At 41.1% G+C, this 17,916-nt stretch overlaps 1 protein-coding gene across 4 annotated transcripts in view; it reads left to right on the forward strand.

The window, feature by feature from the left end:
• Positions 1 to 5,729: 5,729 nt before the first annotated feature.
• RPGR (retinitis pigmentosa GTPase regulator) overlaps positions 5,730 to 17,916 on the forward strand; it is a 266,732-nt gene continuing 254,545 nt past the window's right edge. For 3 of the 4 annotated variants that reach the window (XR_003856998.1, XM_029603193.1, XM_029603196.1), the window contains exons 1-3: positions 5,730 to 5,937; positions 14,984 to 15,109; positions 17,572 to 17,664. Coding sequence is in view for 3 of the 4 variants with exons in the window: in XM_029603193.1 (XP_029459053.1) it covers positions 5,901 to 5,937; positions 14,984 to 15,109; positions 17,572 to 17,664 (256 nt within the window). In the remaining variant the exon portion in view is untranslated. The remainder of the gene's footprint in view (positions 5,938 to 14,983; positions 15,110 to 17,571; positions 17,665 to 17,916) is intronic. The other variant, XM_029603194.1, reaches the window with a different exon arrangement.

Here is a 17,916-nt window from a genome sequence, read left to right on the forward strand (position 1 = left end):
AGCTTTTCCTCATAGAGGAACTGTTCCATTCCCTTTATCATATTGTTACATCATCAAACATTGTTAAAGCTGCTCTGTCATTTGAAGTCATCTGCTGACTCCAGTTTTTGCTTTGTTTTCTATGGGGGAGGGGGGGGGGAATGGCCTTAGAAGGTCCCATTGTTTGGTACATAATCAGCAGACCCTGCAAGTCAACTGTCTCTCCAGAAAAACAAGCTAAAACGACTCAGTGAAGGAGACCCAGGTCAGAAGCACTGAGCGTCACACAGCAGGGCAGAATTCATTTTTAATGTTTCATTTATCCATTTTATTTGATTATTTCATTTGTGATTTTCTGCCATTAACTTACTTATGCCTCATGGTGGAGGCACTCAGAGAGTTGCTTATTACGCAGAAAGTCACCTTATCAACGTTCTCAGAACCCCGGGGAAAATTTCTGTACCAAAGAAGGCAACAAGGCATCATGAAATGTTCCCAGATCTCCTTGAATTGACTCTGTCTGCCATGCACTAGTCCAGTACATGGCAGACATTTTCCTCAAAACCATTGGCGTAAAATGAATAGGGAAATAGTGTCATATAGATACCCCCAAATTTTCCCTATGTATGTATGCAAAGCCTTTCCAATAAAGCCATCATACCAGGCACTACTGGCCCAAAGACCTTCCTTGCCTTTTATATAATCATATGGCTTAGTAATCTATTTTTATATTTTTTTTCAATGCATATAAAACTTATCTTAAATGTTTGAAATCCAATGAAATGTCAGTTGCAATCAGATCCCGACACGGTCCACGTTTCAAAACATTTCGTTTCTGCATCAGGGTTAATGAATTGCCATGCTTCAACCTTAAATCTAAAAGTAAAACAAGTAGGGGGAATGCCATGAAGTTAGCAAGTAGTACATTTAAGACTAATCGGAGAAAATTCTTTTTTACTCAACGCACAATAAAGCTCTGGAATTTGTTGCCAGAGGATGTGGTTAGTGCAGTTAGTGTAGCTGGGTTCAAAAAAGGTTTGGATAAGTTCTTGGAGGGGGAAGTCCATTAACTGCTATTAATCAAGTTTACTTAGAGAATAGCCACTGCTACTAATTGCATCATTAGGGTGGGATCTTCTTAGTGTTTGGGTAATTGCCAGGTTCTTGTGGCCTGGTTTGGCCTCTGTTGGAAACAGGATGCTGGGCTTGATGGACCCTTGGTCTGACCCAGCATGGCAATTTCTTATGTTCTTATGTTCTTAGTAGGATATAAAGATTAGTCACCACATAACTGTCTTCATTTGAACTTACATACTCCGACTTAGCATTTAGTGCCAAAATGTCTTTGAACCGGAACTAACACATCCGTTGTTTGCGTATACACGAGGTAAGAACTTAAGGGATTATTTAGTTCACACCTGGGTATCAACATCAACTATTTCTAAATCTGGTGAAGGGCATCGTCCATGTGGAAATTGCTTCTTTTGTTCAACATCTTTTCGGGGAACTCAGTAGTGTGATCCCCAATCGGGGTGCATTATTGATCTTACTGGCACAACAGATTGTAAATCTACGTATGTAATCTACTTTATAATTTGTCCTTGCAATTTGGTATACCTAGGCAGGACTAAAAGGATGATTCACACTATGCTCAGAGAACACATTGTATCAGTTTTCAACACACATTTGCTGATCTCCATTGGGGAATAGTGGAACAATCAGCGAGTTCTCCAAGAGGTGGAGATCGTACAGCAAGACTGAATCTGTGAGAACAGTTTTGGATTTTTTACTTGAATACCGTTGCCCCGCATGGACTAAATCTTGAGGTTGAAAGGTATTCTGCGATTTGAATCTGTGATATAAGTACAATGGGTTAAGTGATGTCATTTGACCTTCCTATTTAAATCTGTCATCAACTTGTGTTAGTTCCAGTTCAAAGACATTTTGGCGCTAAACGCTAAGTTGCAGTATGTAAGTTCAAATGAAGACAGTTTGTGGTGACTAATCTTTATATCCTACTAACTACTTGTTTTACTTTTAGATTTAAGGTTGAAGCATGGCAATTCATTACCTTGATGCAGAAATGAAATGTTTCAAAACGTGGACCGCGTAGGGATTGTGATTGCAACTGACGTTTCATTGGATTTCAAACATTTAAGATACGCTTTATATGCATTGAAAAAAATATATAAAAATAGATTACTAAGCCATATGATTACATAAAGGCAAGGAAGGTCTTTGGGCCGGTAGTGCCTGGTATGATGGCTTTTTTGGAAAGACATTTTCCTCATTCATCATCACATTTTCTTCATTCCTCATCACGTGTATTCCTTAATGTCCCACAAAAGAGCTTCTGAAAGCTGTCTGCCCCATCCAAATTTTCAGGGCACATTGAGGGAAGGGAGACATTAGGATTCTAACTGGCGTATTTTTATTTGCTCCACATAGTTCACTGTTCCCAACCCTTTCCAAGAGGCACATCTATCCAGTTGGGTTTTCAGGTTTTCCAAAATGAATATGCATGAGATAGATTTGCATATCATGGGTCTATCTCACGCATATTCATTGCGGGAATCCTAAAAACCGGACTGATTAGGTGTGCCTCCAGAAGAGAGTTGGGAAACACTGACCTAGTCATGTTTACAAACATGCAATTAACATCCCCAATAGGTTTTTTGGGGTTTGTATGCATTTTCCATCTGATCCACACAAGGGGGTCCACAAGGATCATGAAGATGTATTTTTGGTGGATCTGCTATATCATTTGAATTTATCTGATTAAGTTAAGGTTATAAGAACATAAGAAAATGCCATACTGGGTCAGACCAAGAGTCCATCAAGCCCAGCATCCTGTTTCCAACAGTGGCCAATCAAGGCCGTAAGAACCTGGCAAGTACCCAAAAACTAAGTCTATTCCATATTACCATTGCTAATGGCAGTGGCTATTTTCTAAGTGAACTTAATAGCAGGTAATGGACTTCTCCTCCAAGAACTTATCCAATTATTTTTTAAACACAGCTATACTAACTGCACTAACCACATCCTCTGGCAACAAATTCCAGAGTTTAATTGTGTGTTGAGTAAAAAAGAACTTTCTCCGATTAGTTTTAAATGTGCCCCATGCTAACTTCATGGAGTGCCCCCTAGTCTTTCTACTATCCAAAAGAGTAAATAACCGATTCACATCTACCCGTTCTAGACCTCTCATGATTTAAACATCTCTATCATATCCCCCCTCAGCCGTCTCTTCTCCAAGCTGAAAAGTCCTAACCTCTTTAGTCTTTCCTCATAGGGGAGCCTTTCCATTCCCCTTATCATTTTGGTAGCCCTTCTCTGTACCTTCTCCATTGCAATTATATCTTTTTTTGAGATGCGGCGACCAAAATTGTACACAGTATTCAAGGTGCGGTCTCACCATGGAGCGATACAGAGGCATTATGACATTTTCCGTTTTATTCACCATTCCCTTTCTAATAATTCCCAAAATTCTGTTTACTTTTTTGACTGCCGCAGCACACTGAACCGATGATTTCAATGTGTTATCCACTATGACACCTAGATCTCTTTCTTGGGTTGTAGCACCTAATATGGAACCCAACATTGTGTAATTATAGCATGGGTTATTTTTCCCTATATGCATCACCTTGCATTTATCCACATTAAATTTCATCTGCCATTTGGATGCCCAATTTTCCAGTCTCACAAGGTCTTCCTGCAATTTATCACAATCTGCTTGTGATTTAACTACTCTTTTGTGTCATCTGCAAATTTGGTTATCTCATTCTTCTATTTCTTTCCAGACCATTTATAAATATATTGAAAAGTAAGGGTCCCAATACAGATCCCTGAGGCACTCCACTGTCCACTCCCTTCCACTGAGAAAATTGTCCATTTAATCCTACTCTCTGTTTCCTGTCTTTTAGCCAGTTTGCAATCCACGAAAGGACATTGCCACCTATCCCATGACTTTTACTTTTCCTAGAAGCCTCTCATGAGGAACTTTGTCAAACGCCTTCTGAAAATCCAAGTATACTACATCTACCAGTTCACCTTTATCCACATGTTTATTAACTCCTTCAAAAAAGTGAAGCAGATATGTGAGGCAAGACTTGCCCTGGGTAAAGCCATGCTGACTTTGTTCCATTAAACCATGTCTTTCTATATGTTCTGTGATTTTGATGTTTAGAACACTTTCCATTATTTTTCCTGGAACTGAAGTCAGGCTAACCGGTCTGTAGTTTCCCGGATCGCCCCTGGAGCCCTTTTTAAATATTGGGGTTACATTTGCTATCCTCCAGTCTTCAGGTACAATGGATGATTTTAATGATAGGTTACAAATGTTTACTAATAGGTCTGAAATTTCATTTTTTAGTTCCTTCAGAACTCTGGGGTGTATACCATCCGGTCCAGGTGATTTACTACTCTTCAGTTTGTCAATCAGGCCTACCACATCTTCTAGGTTCACCGTGATTTTATTCAGTCCATCTGAATCATTACCCATGAAAACCATCTCCATTACGGGTACCTCCCCAACATGGCTCTTCAGGCTTTGGCCTATTCTTGCTTGGGCACCCCCTGCCTTCCTTCAGTACTCCTTGGCGCCCGGGTCTCTGGGACTATGCCTCGTTCAGATCAGACTATCAGCTTCTTCCATCGCTGCTGGCCCCTGGCTGACCTCCTCGCCATCCTAGTGAAGACCGCGGATGGAGGCCCACCTAATTCCAGCTGGCCCCAGTACCCAAGGGCTCAACCTGTGAGGTATTGGCGAAGCTCCAGCAAGCCTCTGTCAGTCAGCCAGCTCCGTCTGCTGACGGTGGGGACCCATAGGATGTTTATCCTGCTGAATATCCTGTATAACTTATCTGTCTAACTTTAGCCAGATAAGTTTTCTGTCATAGGCTTTTGAATATAGATAGGCCTTTTCATGTTTCATATACTTTGCATCCTGTATCTGGCTCTGAGTCTTGTGGATAAATTACCATTTTCTGGAGAAGCAAAGAAGTCCATAACTCATTGACCAAATATTTGGAGTGCAGAATGGAAAAAGTCTAGATGAAAGGACAATCCTTAGCTGGGTAATGTACCTGCTGTCAGTCCTGTTACTTGCCAATCCAATAGTTCTTGGCAGGTAACCTTAAAGTATACATATAGTTTTATGGGAAGGTAGAGAGTCGCATAGGGAGGTAAGTGCTTCCAGGACTGGGCCCCAGCATCAATTTCACAAGTTGATCTTCCTTGGCAGAGTTTCCCTTGGAGTTTTGGAGTGCAGGATGGGAATGAGACGCATCATAAATGTCACAGAAATTCACTGGATGGATTTTAATTTAGTAGACTGTAGAAAAAAAAAAGAGAAAAGAATGGGACTGTCCCATCAGTTCAGGGTAACTGGCCATCCGAAAGCAGAACCTGACTCATAAAACTGTATTTTCATATCGGGTCCTGGAACCCTAGCTTGACCGGTCTGGTTTTCAGGTCATCCACATGTATGCACAGCCATGAAATATATTTGTATGCAAACTTAGAGCGCCTGAAAAAAAAAATAGAGCGATTCAAAGGGTCCCTCTTAGCTTCTGTGAGCCGCCCCTAGCCCCTGCCTCCGGCATCATTAGCCTACCGTTCCCGGAAGCCAGTCGTTCACAGCCCTGCAGTACTTGCCTCCTACCTGCGGGCGGAGCTCCTCAGCCCCTGCCGGAACGCGCCGGGCCCATCTCTATGGTGACGCTCGCCTCCGTTGCTATAGACAGGCCGTTTGTTTACTTCCGGCTTCCCTCCCCCCTTCCCTCCTTTTCGACCACCTGTGGGAGAGCGAGAAGGGGCGCGACGCCCGTTCCCCTCGCCTCACACCCCCCACCACACTCCCAGCCATGCCGTAATTAGCAGAGGCGGCAGGAAGGGCAGCGCCGCCGCCGCCGGAGGACACCATGGCAGCGGAGGAGAGCGAGGAGCAGCAGGTGCCCGGTGAGAGTGGCCGCGCCGGGGCGGGAGGCCCGGGGGGGAGGGAGAGGCTTTCTCCGTTTAGTTCTGGCGAGATTCGGTTTACGGGGAGGGGAGTACGGGAAAAGGCAAACGTAAGACGTTGCTCGATTTATTTCCGCGCACGAAGCAGAGAATTAAAGCGTTGGAGGAATGGAAACCGCTTGTGCGGAGGAAAAGTCGCTGTTTGTGACATTTTCTGCATTAACAAAAGAAGTTTGTTCCCCCGCCAAGGCCTCTCCCTATCTTCTCCTGTTTTGCCAGCGTGGTGTTAATCAGAGCTCACTGTTTTCACTCTTGATAGAGGATTATGAAAGGCGTGACAGTTGCATGCTCATCTTTCATCAGTTTTTAAATTGTATACTAAGAATAATTATTGTACTCAAGGTAGTAAACAATAACCAGCCAGAGCTCTTTTGAGTAAGACCAGTATCCTTGAATAGAGAAATTGGGAAATTTCTGTGCGCTCGCAGTGCCTGGTTTTCCAACTAGGGATCTTGTGATTTAAGCATGTAGCCTTCTAGTTCCCAAAACCAAGGAATTCTACTACTGGGCTAAAGTAGCAGCTCTTTTTAAATGTGCTAATCAGAAAACTCTATTCTAACTATCTGACACCATATCATCCCAGCCCTCAACAGAACTCGCAAGCATAATCCTCCTCTTCATGCTCTCCTGATGTACCCTCTTTTTCACCCCTCCCTGCTCTCTCACTTGATTCATTAAGTTCATTGAAAATGTTCTCCTCACTATTCTGTTATTCAACTACTAAGAAAAAATGTTTACTGTTCACAATACTCTACTGTTCCCAACTACCATGTTAACTCCATTTGATTGTATGCTAATTGTATATTTTGTAAACCGTTATGATGGCTCTACCGAGTAACGGTATATAAAACTCTACAAATAAATAAATAAATAAAACTCTATGGGTTAGCCTCATTGCTACACATTGTCACATAGCCTGTTCAAAAGAGAAGTCGCTTTTACTGCTGTCACCATATGTGCACATTTGCTGGCTGTGCACTTCTCAGTGCCATAGTTTATTTTTCCAGCTGGGGATCTTGGGATTTGAACATAGAGCTTGGCTCCCAACCAGGCCTTATTGTTCTACCCTGTCACCGAAATATATATATACATGCACCTTTATTCTTTCTTAAACATTTTGTTTATGACCCTCTTTCTACTCTTATTTTTTAATATACCTAAACATTTATTAGCAAGTAATTAAACAGAAGTAGAATATAGTGTAATATGCCTTCCTTTCTGGTCTTTATCGTGTACTACACAAATGGTAACAGTGGGTTAATGTATCTTTTATGTAAGGCTGCTGTAATATTTTCTTTTCCTATGGCTTCTATGTCTTAGACATTTTTAAGTCATTGCCTGTTGCTTGGTGGCTTGTTATTTTTTCTACCTTTGCATTATACAAACATCACTAGTTAGTGTATCAGACTTTTTCCTTGTATTATTCAGTCATACATCTAACTAAACATGCAGCAGAAGTCAGATTACATTTAGCTTTTCAAGAATCTGGGGTTTTCCATGTTCTTTAAAAGAAAAGTAAAAAAAGAAAGCCAAAGGAATGTAGAAATTGATTAAAAAAAATAATAATAAAAAGTGTACTTTTAGATTATTTGTTTAAATCTTAATGCTGCCTTTTTGTTCTTCCGGGTGGTTTCTTTTGAGAATGCTAGCAATAGGTTCAATATGGGAAATAAGGGAGATTGATTTTGAGACACAAACAATGGAACATTTTCCACCTGGAGAAAAGCACCAAGTGGAGGTCCATGAGGGTTGGTACTTGGAATCCAGCTGTTCATATTTTTTTTTTTTAATCCGTAATTTAGAGAAAGGAATAAGCACAAATATTGCCATATTTGGAGTTGTCATGCTCTAAAAACATGACAGGACTTGCTGATGAAAGTGGCAGATGAGGTTTAATGTGAATAAATGTAGAGTAATGTAGTGGGATACAATATATTCCGAATGGGACAGTACTTACTAACCACCATCTCACTTTCTCTTCTTCCTACCCAAGAGGAGGACTAATGCTGTTGTTTACCTTGCTGGAGGTGGGGGGTAGGTTGCTTCGAAGGAATGTGAATTGGCTGGGGCAGGTCAGAGCTGAAGATTTTGTAGAATATAAGGATTGGCAAGGTGTGCTGCATGTTGAAGCTTACAACCCTGCTTGAGAAGCACTGCCCCTGCTGCTGGATGGCAGAGGAGACGCACTAGCCTCCATCTTGCCCCTGTTCATGCTAAAACAGCACAGAGCCATGGTAAGAGCTGAAGAGAGAGGTTTCACCTTGATGGCAGTCTTTAGTCTGGCAAGGATAGGTTCTGCTGTGCTGCTTTGTCTGCGGTTTCCGGTTTTTGCTGCCCAGTGCCTCCACCCCTTATGTTTTCAGTTTGCCTGCCTGCCCTGCTGTTTCCGGTCTATGTTGTACCATGCTGCAGATGGACAAACTGAAAACATAACCATATTTTCGTTCATAAACTGAACTGAAAAAACCTAGGTTACGGTACTTAGTTGCTGATACACTGGGAGTGAATGTGCATGGCCAAATGGTAGCAACCAAAGCCTGGGAACCTGTTGGCAGGCATTAAATTATATAGAGAAAGCAAGGAACAAAAGTATCATCCTTATGCTATAGAGGCCCTTGGGTCACATTTGTGGGTACAGTTTTATGCATCCCTCCTCAAAAACAATATCCCAGATGTTGGACTGGATTCAAACTGGGGGCCAGGCAATCTTTATGATTAACTGTATAAGACCATTTGTTGGTACTATTTCAATCTGGCTTGCTTTTGTAGTTGCTGAAGGTGAAGTGCTTGTTTAAGGGATTTAGGAGTAGGTTGGATAAGTACAGAGGAGAGAAATAATAGGAATCAGTACTGATGGATTTTACTGGGAAAGCAGAGTGTGGACTGATATGCTCATCTTTCTCTCTGAATTCTCATACTTTAGACGTTCTGTTTGCATAGAGAATAAACACTGGGGAGCTCTGCTAGCAATAATAGCTTTTATTGGGCCAGCATGAGGATGTGCCTGAGCTTTCCAAACCACTGAGATCCCATGTCTTTTGGATCAGTTTTATGTTTATTCAATAAAAGTATCACAATGCATAAAGAATCCAGTTTTGTCTGGGACCAGTACTTCTACTAGAACTCTGCTCCATAGGAAAGGGAAGAATTTATAAAGGAATGAGAATGTAGGTTGTTTTTGATTGTTTTTTTTAAATTAAAATTGGTTTTCTTTCATTCTGTCTGTATTATGTAGACATGTTTTCTAACCAATGAAGCTTCCATAGAAGTTATGAAATATACTTAAACAAAGCCTGCTAACAATGTATTTCAGGATTTATGATTGGCAAAATAGGTATCTTTGTGCTTGGAAGCAGCTGAATGGCACAGACAAAGGTCTGTATTTAGTCTAAGCATCCATTTAGCTATGTGGAGAGAGGCTCAGATACATTTCTGTCACACTTTCTACTCCTGGGGGAATTCTTTGCACAAAAACTTAAAATTCTGCAAACTTTATATTGGACAAATAACACAATTTACATGACAGTCTTTAAGTAATTACATTTTAAATTAATATAGAAAGTTATTACTTAAAGATGCACAATTTCCCTAGAAATTCACTGTAAGAGTGTCCCTTCCACTCGCTCTCCCTACTCCCCTGGCCACTTTGCCCTCTCAGGCCCCAACTCCTCCACCTGCCAGTATCTCTCCCCTCCACCTCTAGGCTCAACCCCTTCCACTCTATTGCCAGTCCCAGAGTTTGACCCCGTTCTCAGTACTGCCTCTCACACAGGCTCCCTCTTTCACACACATGCGCCTTCTCTCTAATACACATACACACACCCTCATACAGGCTCTCTCACTCTCTCACACACATACACATCCCCTCATACAGGGTCCTCTCTTGCATACACACCCACACAAGCTCCCTTTCTCTGTCTCATACATACAACCTCACACAGGCTACCTATGTCTCTCTCTCATGCACCCCTTCACACAGGCTCTGTCTCACACATACGCAATCCCTTAACACAGGCTAGCATCCTCACATACACACAATCCCTTTTTCATACACACGAGCTCCCAATCTCTCACACACATACACACTCCTTCACAATCTCCTCATATAGGCTCCCCCTCTCTGAAACCCACACTCAAGCATCCCCCCCCCAGCACTTACCTCCCATGCTCTCTCTCACCCTCCCCTCCCCTCTCACACCCATTCTCTCTCACCGGGGCCTTTATCTCGCCATTCGTGGCACATGGGGGTCTTCCATCTTCACTGTGAGTGGAGCACACTCCATTCGTGGCACACTCCATCTTTGCCACGAACGGTGCGCCGGGCCCTTCATTTTCACTGTGAATGGAGCACGTCCTGCGGCACATGCAGGCCTTCGTCTTCATGCGCTCCGTTCACGGCATGCTGGGGTCTCCTTTGCTATTTTCTGCGCAGGGGTGAATTCTGCGCTCTGCAGTAGCGCAGAATTCCCCCAGGACTAACTTACCTATGGAGGCTAAGCTTTCTTTTGTCTCAGGTCCTGTTTCAGACTTTCCTGTGGATGCCTGTGTCCCACATAATGGGAATGTATGCTGGAAAAAACAAATCTGGCCAATCTCATGACTTGTAACATGTATGTTGGCAGATAAAGACCCAGTGGTCCATCTGGTCTGCCCAGCAAATTGTTTAGGGTAGTAACATTTCTGGCATCTGTTTATCCTGCTTACAAGTGAGCCTGAGAGAAATGTTTGTCTACTTACCTAGATGAATATGAACTCATATTGTCTGTCCCTAAAATAATTGCATTTTCAAAAATTAAATTGCTAGTAATGGCACAAGCTTTGCATACCCCGGTCAATGACATCACAGTTTGATTTCTGCCTTTGTCTCCATACAACCCAAACAGGCTGTGATGTCACTAGCTATGGAACAATTAGCTACTGGTTTGGCAGTGTGTGTAGCAATGACATTTTATTAGCATTTTTAAGATAAAAGCTCTCACAGCTAGATGGGTGATTAAGAAGACAATATTTTGGGTAATCTTGCAGAGTTAAAATATGATTTTAGAATTGTATGAAGTAGGAGGTAAGTCAAAGTTAGAGAAACAAGTTTAAATAGGTTTTCAGTTTTGTATGTAAATATATTAATAAAGTAAATAAGATCTAATCTGTAACATACAAGGTTGTATGGTTTTGTTATTTGTTTTTATGTCAACTAGCTGTAAACCTTTTTAATGTTCTAACTGGTTAATATGGTGTATGCTTAGTAACTGTTTGCTAAGTCTCTGTTGTGCAAACACTGGGAGTTTTGGTTGCCTCCTGTTTGGTAAGAGTATACAGAATTCTAAATAGTATTGGCAGTACCACAAACTCTTTAATACATGCAAGCGAAATGTCACAAGAACTCTCATTAGTCTTCCTTGAAGGCTTGTTATAAAACAGTAATGGAATTCAAACAAGCCTGGAATGATTACAGAGCATCCCTAGTTGTGAAAGTGTGTATGGCATCGCACCAGGAAGTAAACTGAGCAGACTAGATGGGACTTGCATTTTTTTTTAAATCTGCTGTCATATTTTGTATTTCTGTGATGGTAGAGCATTGTTAGAGAAGATTACCCGCAGTTGAGCTGAACACTGCTCTGTATGTATACAGAAAAATCAACAGATTCCTAATTTCTATCCTTTAAATTCCTTGAAAACTCACGGGGCTGATATTCAAAGGCATTTTTTGGATAACTTTTGAGTTATCTGGATAAATGCCTACTTTTGAATATCACTGGCACTTATCCATTTACATTTTAATAATAAATAAGTCATAAGTTAATGTAGGGGTGTTTTGGGGGTCTTCCAGTGCAGAGCAGAGATAGCTGAATTGGCTATCTCTGAAATTTGGAGTTAGCCAAATAACTTATTTGGTTATGTCCTGACATGAGTGGTAAGAGGTTTAAAGTAATCTGGAAAGGTGTTGCCAAATAATTTTTTTTTTTTTAATTATTTGTTTATTCAATTTTATAATTTGTCAAGTAGCATACTTGAGTTGACATAGCAAAAAAGAAGAAAATTAACAATTCCATAACAATATAAGTTATTATGAGCTTGTAATAAACTCATAAATAATTTCTACATTCATCTATAAATGGAATATAATCAAGATATATCTATATATTAATTACATTGCCCAAGCCCACACTATGATCCAAGATTTCTCAATCCCAGAAGAAATAAGTAAATCAAACCATATTAATGGTAATAACCGGGAAAACTCACACTATTCTTAAGGTACCTTAAACACAATTATGGAGTTACTGGGCTCACATTAACAGAAGAGCTTAAGACATTTTTCTTTTTGTTAGATAGGAAAGCGATTAATTGAGAAGGTTGAAAAAAGAGGAAAGATGCTCCCTGATGTTTAACAAGGCATTTACATGGGTATTTTAACATAAATAAGAAACCTATCTCTAATACTTGTGGTCTTAATAGTAAAAATTGTCTCCTTTTCTGAGTATTTTTTGATAAATCTGGGAAAATTTGCACTTTATGCTTCAAGAAAAGATCATTACGATGTTGAAAATATCGCTTAAAAATCCATTCCTTATCCGTATCTAGCAAAAAAGTTATTACGAGTGTTGAAGTTTCTGCCATTTCTTCATCAGGTTGCTCCAATATTTCTGATAGGTCCATTTTAGGGGTCTCCCTTGATATCAAAACTTGAAAATTGTTCTTATCTATATGTCCTTTTTTCTTTGGTGGTATATAGTAAGCTTTAGCAATTATAGGTAATGTTTCTTCCGTGACCTTTAAAACTTCAAGCATATATCTCCTCCATAAATCCTTTGGGGTCACATATGGTAACTTTGGGAAGTTTATACATCTTAAATTCTTTGCACGGGATTGATTTTCTAAATTCTCCGCCTTAAGTTGAAGACTCCGATTTTCCTTCATTAATTCTTGTTGGAGATTCATACTGCTTTGAATTTTTACCTCAGAGGCTTGCAGAAGCTGTTTATTCTCCACAAGACCTGATTCCACTTTATCAAGCCGATTATCTAGGAGCGTTACTGCTCCAGAGAGATTAGTTATTTAGTGGTAACATTAATATTTGAAGTTTGAATAGCCTCCCAAATAGTTTCAAGTGAAAAAACTTGAGGCCTTACCAGTTCTTGAAATCAGATTTCTGCTCAAGCCCTCCTTTCCGTTGGAGCTGTTCGTCTCCGATTGTGTTTAATCTCGATTCCCTCTCAGCATGACTTTGAGCTGAGACGCTTTCCCCAGTCAACACCGGCTCCAGAGAGGGGTTCCACAATGCACCCGTTCTTGGTGCTTGCGTTTCCCCTCGGCACTGCTGGTCGCGTCTCATCGCGGGATTTTCGGGTGGTGACGTTTCCCCCGGGGATAATGATGTGCAAAGTTCAGGGCCGAGTTCGGGCTCTTCTTCCCCTCCCCCGAACTTCGGTCAGCGAACCTTCTACCGGAGGGATTCTTTCCCGGCTGATGTGGGCATCCATCGGACCCACTATAGGCTGAGCTAGGGGAGGCTCCGAGGCTTGACTCTCCCTTGCCCTCCTTTTTCGGGCCGAGTGCGGCATATCGAATAATTCAAGCAAAGGTAAGAGTGACGCTCACACACATCTTACCATATCGCCATCTTGGATCACTCCGTTGCCAGATAATTTTAACTAATGGTATTCAAAGAATATTGCTTGTTAAGCAATGGTTACTTCCCCGCCCCCCCCCCCCCCCGAAAGCTCCCGTGAGAGCCTCATGACTTGAATCGGCACCCTCTCCCCACCCAAAGATTCCTGAATCTCTAAAATGATAAAAGTCGCAGGTCTTTAGGTCCGATGAGCCTTCTACCCCACCCACCCCCCAAAGTTTAAAAAAACAAAATATTGTATGGACCACAGAAGTTTGAATGCTCTCCTCCTCCTGCCAAATGCAGTCTTACCCTCCCATCCACACCTTCCAAACCTTTATTGCCAGACGAGCTCAGATCTTGTGCCCTTCCATGCTCTGACAGCTGTGTTGGTCACATAAGCTGAAAATTTAGTGTGGATAGGACACCAAACAAAGAAGTCATTAGGGGGGCAGACACACAGGCATAGCAATCTTCTAAACCTTTTCCTAAAAGTGAAATAAAATAACTTTGGTAATTGAGACAGATGAGAAACATGAGGAAGGGAGGAGAGAGAAGTACAGGGTGAGAGAGGGATGGAGGAACTAAAAAAGTAGGAAGAGAGGGAGTTGAGGTCTGGGAGGAGAGGATTGGGAGTGGCTGAGAAAGGTGTAATTGGAGGTCAGTGAGGAGAATGGCTAGGAGTAATAGGGGTGGATGATGGAGGAATAAAAGAGATGAAGTTGAAAGAACAGGGAAGAAAGACTGAGAGATTATGATATGTAAGAAGCAGATGGCAGAAAGATGAGAACCCTTTGCTACTTCCAGAGGTGCAGTGTCAGCATTAAGAGCCACAGTTGGTTGACCCATCCATGCAGCAATAGCAGCAGACTGGATGGAGCCCGGAGGTGACAGGCTCTAGCTGCAATCTTTTCTGCTATGGCCCTTCACTGCTTAGCCAAATGGTGAAGGAGAGTGAATGAGAGCAACACTTCCCCTACTTTAGCCACCCACAGAATATGTCCTCTGGTGGTAGACCCTCCCAAGATCTCAGTTTTCTGGACTCAGCGACCCTCCATTGGAGTATTCCCAATTTTATCAAAAAATTTTCCAAATGAATACCAAGATACAGATGGCTCCCCATTAGTGAAATCCTTTCATTTTTGATAAGAACATTTTTACCAGATGAAATGCCTATTTCTTACATGTTCCATTGAACCCACATATTTTTTTCAGTCCCTGTGGTGATGATTTCAAGGAGACTAAAAGATTTTAATTTTAGATACATTTAGATCTGGATATTAAATTAATTCATTTCAAACGAACAGGCTAACATTTCTGTTTGCAGATACTGTACTAATGTGCTGACTATGAACCATTTCAACTTTTTATTTAAAGATTCAGGTGCTGTGTTCACATTTGGAAAAAGCAAATTTGCGGAAAATATTCCCAGCAAATTCTGGTTGAAGAATGACAAGCCTGTTTACATGTCATGTGGTGATGAACATACAGCTCTGATAACAGGTTGGTATAGAAGAAGATGTAGACAAATATATGTTGCCTTGCAGATATGTAAATATAGCAGTATTTGGGAAAATATACAAATAAGTACATCTACATATGTGTTGGACCTAATCATTTCACAGACTGAAAGTGGACAAGGCAGTGGGTCTAGACGGGATGAATCCTAGAAGGCCAAGGGAGTTTACAGAGGTTTTGGCAGCTCCACTGATTGCTCTCTAGAATCACTGTTTGAAGACAAGTGGTTTCAAAGGAATGGAGATAGGCAGACATTGTTTCTCTTCCCAAAGTAGGACTACCTAGAAGGGACTGTTACCTGTTTTTCTGCAGCACTGCATACATCAAGTAGCATTATAGACATGATTAGTAGTTTAGGCAAGTTAGTCTGATCTCAGTGGTGAATACATTCATGGAGTAGAGTATTTTGAATGTGATAGATTACTGGATTCAAGGCAGCATGATTCAATAATTTTGAATGGAAGATCAAAGATATAGAAGCGGCAAGTGCCAGATATCGTATACTTAGATTTCAATGCAGCCCTTGACGCCATCTCATACAAATCTTCAGAGGGATAGCCGTGTTAGTCTGATGTAGTGAAAATGACAGGAGTTGGTTAGTTTATAAGGTGCCACTCAACTCCAGTCATCTCATACAAGAAACTCAGATAAATTGAGCAGCCTAGGAATTGGTCCTAAGGTGGTAAACTGGATTGGAAACTGGTTTAATGATAGGCAACGGAGGATAGTGGTAAATGGAGTTCACTTCAAGGTCCTAAATATGTACACCTTAAGAGATGGGGGATATGATAGATGCATTCAAATACACAGAGACTAGGACATGATGACTGACAAGGCCCATTAGGCTCATCTAGTCTTTCCAAATTATTTCCTGCTGCAGTAGCATAGACCTAGGCTGATCACTGACTTTTTTCTTCCACTTCTTTGCCTCTAGGGATCCTCTGTGCCCAGCCCATGATTTCTTGAATTCAGTTACTGTTATGTCCACCACTTCCCTTGGAAGGCCATTCCTGCATCTGCCATGCTTCCCTTTAAGATCCATTTTCTGACTTTACTCTTGAATCAAATCTCTTGGAGCCTCATACTATGTCCTCTTGTTTTAAAACTTTCCACTGAAAAGGGTTTGCTTTTTTGTGCCTTGCTTATATCTTTGTGGTATTTGAATGTCTATCATATCCTGCCCATTTTTTCCTCAGGTATACATATTTAGGTCTCATGAATTTTGGTGCAGAGACTGCACCAATTTGGTATCCCTTTTCTGGGCTGCCTCTGCCCTGCTCATATCCTTTTGGAGGTACAGCCTCCAGAATACTTTAGGTGAGGTCTCACCAATGACCTGTATAGTAATATTTTCACTTCCCCCCCCCCCCCCCCCTTTTTTTTTTTTTTTTTTCTATAAGTTGTGCTTCTCTCTGTACAAGCCTGGCTCTGGCCACTGCCTTGTCATGTATTTTTTTGCAACCATTTGATTATTGACTCTGATCACCCCAAGGTCTGTGCTGCTTGGGGAGCATCAGTGTCTCATATCCCATCATATACTGCTCTCTTGATTTCTTCACACCACCATGCTTTTTTTGCATCGACACTTAACTGCCAGAACAGCAGGCCTGCACATAAATTTTCAAAGGAAAGCTCCCTATAGAGTTTGGGAGCCAGCCAGAACCGCAGTTTAAAAAAAAAAAGTACTCACAAACTTTGCACCTGCTTTTATAGTAGGTGCAATGTTAACAACATAAAGTATGTGCAAGGCTTTCAAATTGCATTCCATGCTGAGCCCACCTGCCTCTGGCCTTTGCCCCTTTCCATCATGGTTAAAAGTAAAGTGCTTTTACCAGAGTGGGAGAAGAACATTTTTCAGCTGATGATTTTACCCAGGTAACTGCTTGGTTCCCTAGGTAAATGGTTTGAAAATTATCCAGTATGAGGCCAGTGTTCAGCCCGTGGGCCTGCAAGCAGATTTTCAAAAGGAAATGCCCCACAGTGTTCAGGTCCCCTTCTTATCAGATCGGGCGACAGTTAAGGTTTCTTTTGCCATCTCCTTTGATTCTTTGCTCTTTCGCTGTCTGTAGCCTGACTTGACATTGCTCCTGGTACACTCCCATCCTCATCTCTTTCTAGACTCCCTTTTTTTCCCCCACTTAATTGTAAACTGTTTGGAGGAGGGAATTCCCTTTCTTATTCTGTTTGTAGGATTTGTGTTAATTCCATATAATATTCCTGTTGTACGGTGCACAGTGCTAAATATGTTAATTTTTAAATAGTTTGTAATAATAAAGCATTCCAGTCAAAGTGCATTAAAGGAAAGGAAAGCATGGTATATTCTTAGATATGCTGTAGCTTGCTCTTCATACATCAAGTTTTATCATCAGCTTCTAATAACTTCCTGTGTGAATGGCTAGAAGGTTTAATATAAATAGTTGTTTTATTTTATTATTTTTCTTTAATAGGGAACGGTAAACTCTACGTGTTTGGCAGCAACAACTGGGGACAGCTGGGCTTAGGAGCAGTGAATACCATAAACAAGCCTACTTGTGTCAAAGGTTTGTCTTGTTTTTAGCACTGATCGGATTAAAGGGGCTGTGTGGAATGGCAGCATTCTATAAAGTTGTAGTAATTTGCAGTACTCTCTCTGTAATGTACTTTTGTCTTCTCACTTGCCTTCTGAAGCTTTCTTAGGTTTGCTTGCTAGAAAGGTGGTGCATGAACAACAGTATTGTAGTTTATATTCTCAGTTTTTTTAAGGAGGAGGATTTTGATTTATACAGTGCTTTTAATCTAAACAGAATTCATTT

This window comes from Rhinatrema bivittatum, chromosome 5 (genome assembly GCF_901001135.1).
Source record: "Rhinatrema bivittatum chromosome 5, aRhiBiv1.1, whole genome shotgun sequence".
NCBI classification, from domain to species: Eukaryota; Metazoa; Chordata; class Amphibia; order Gymnophiona; family Rhinatrematidae; genus Rhinatrema; species Rhinatrema bivittatum.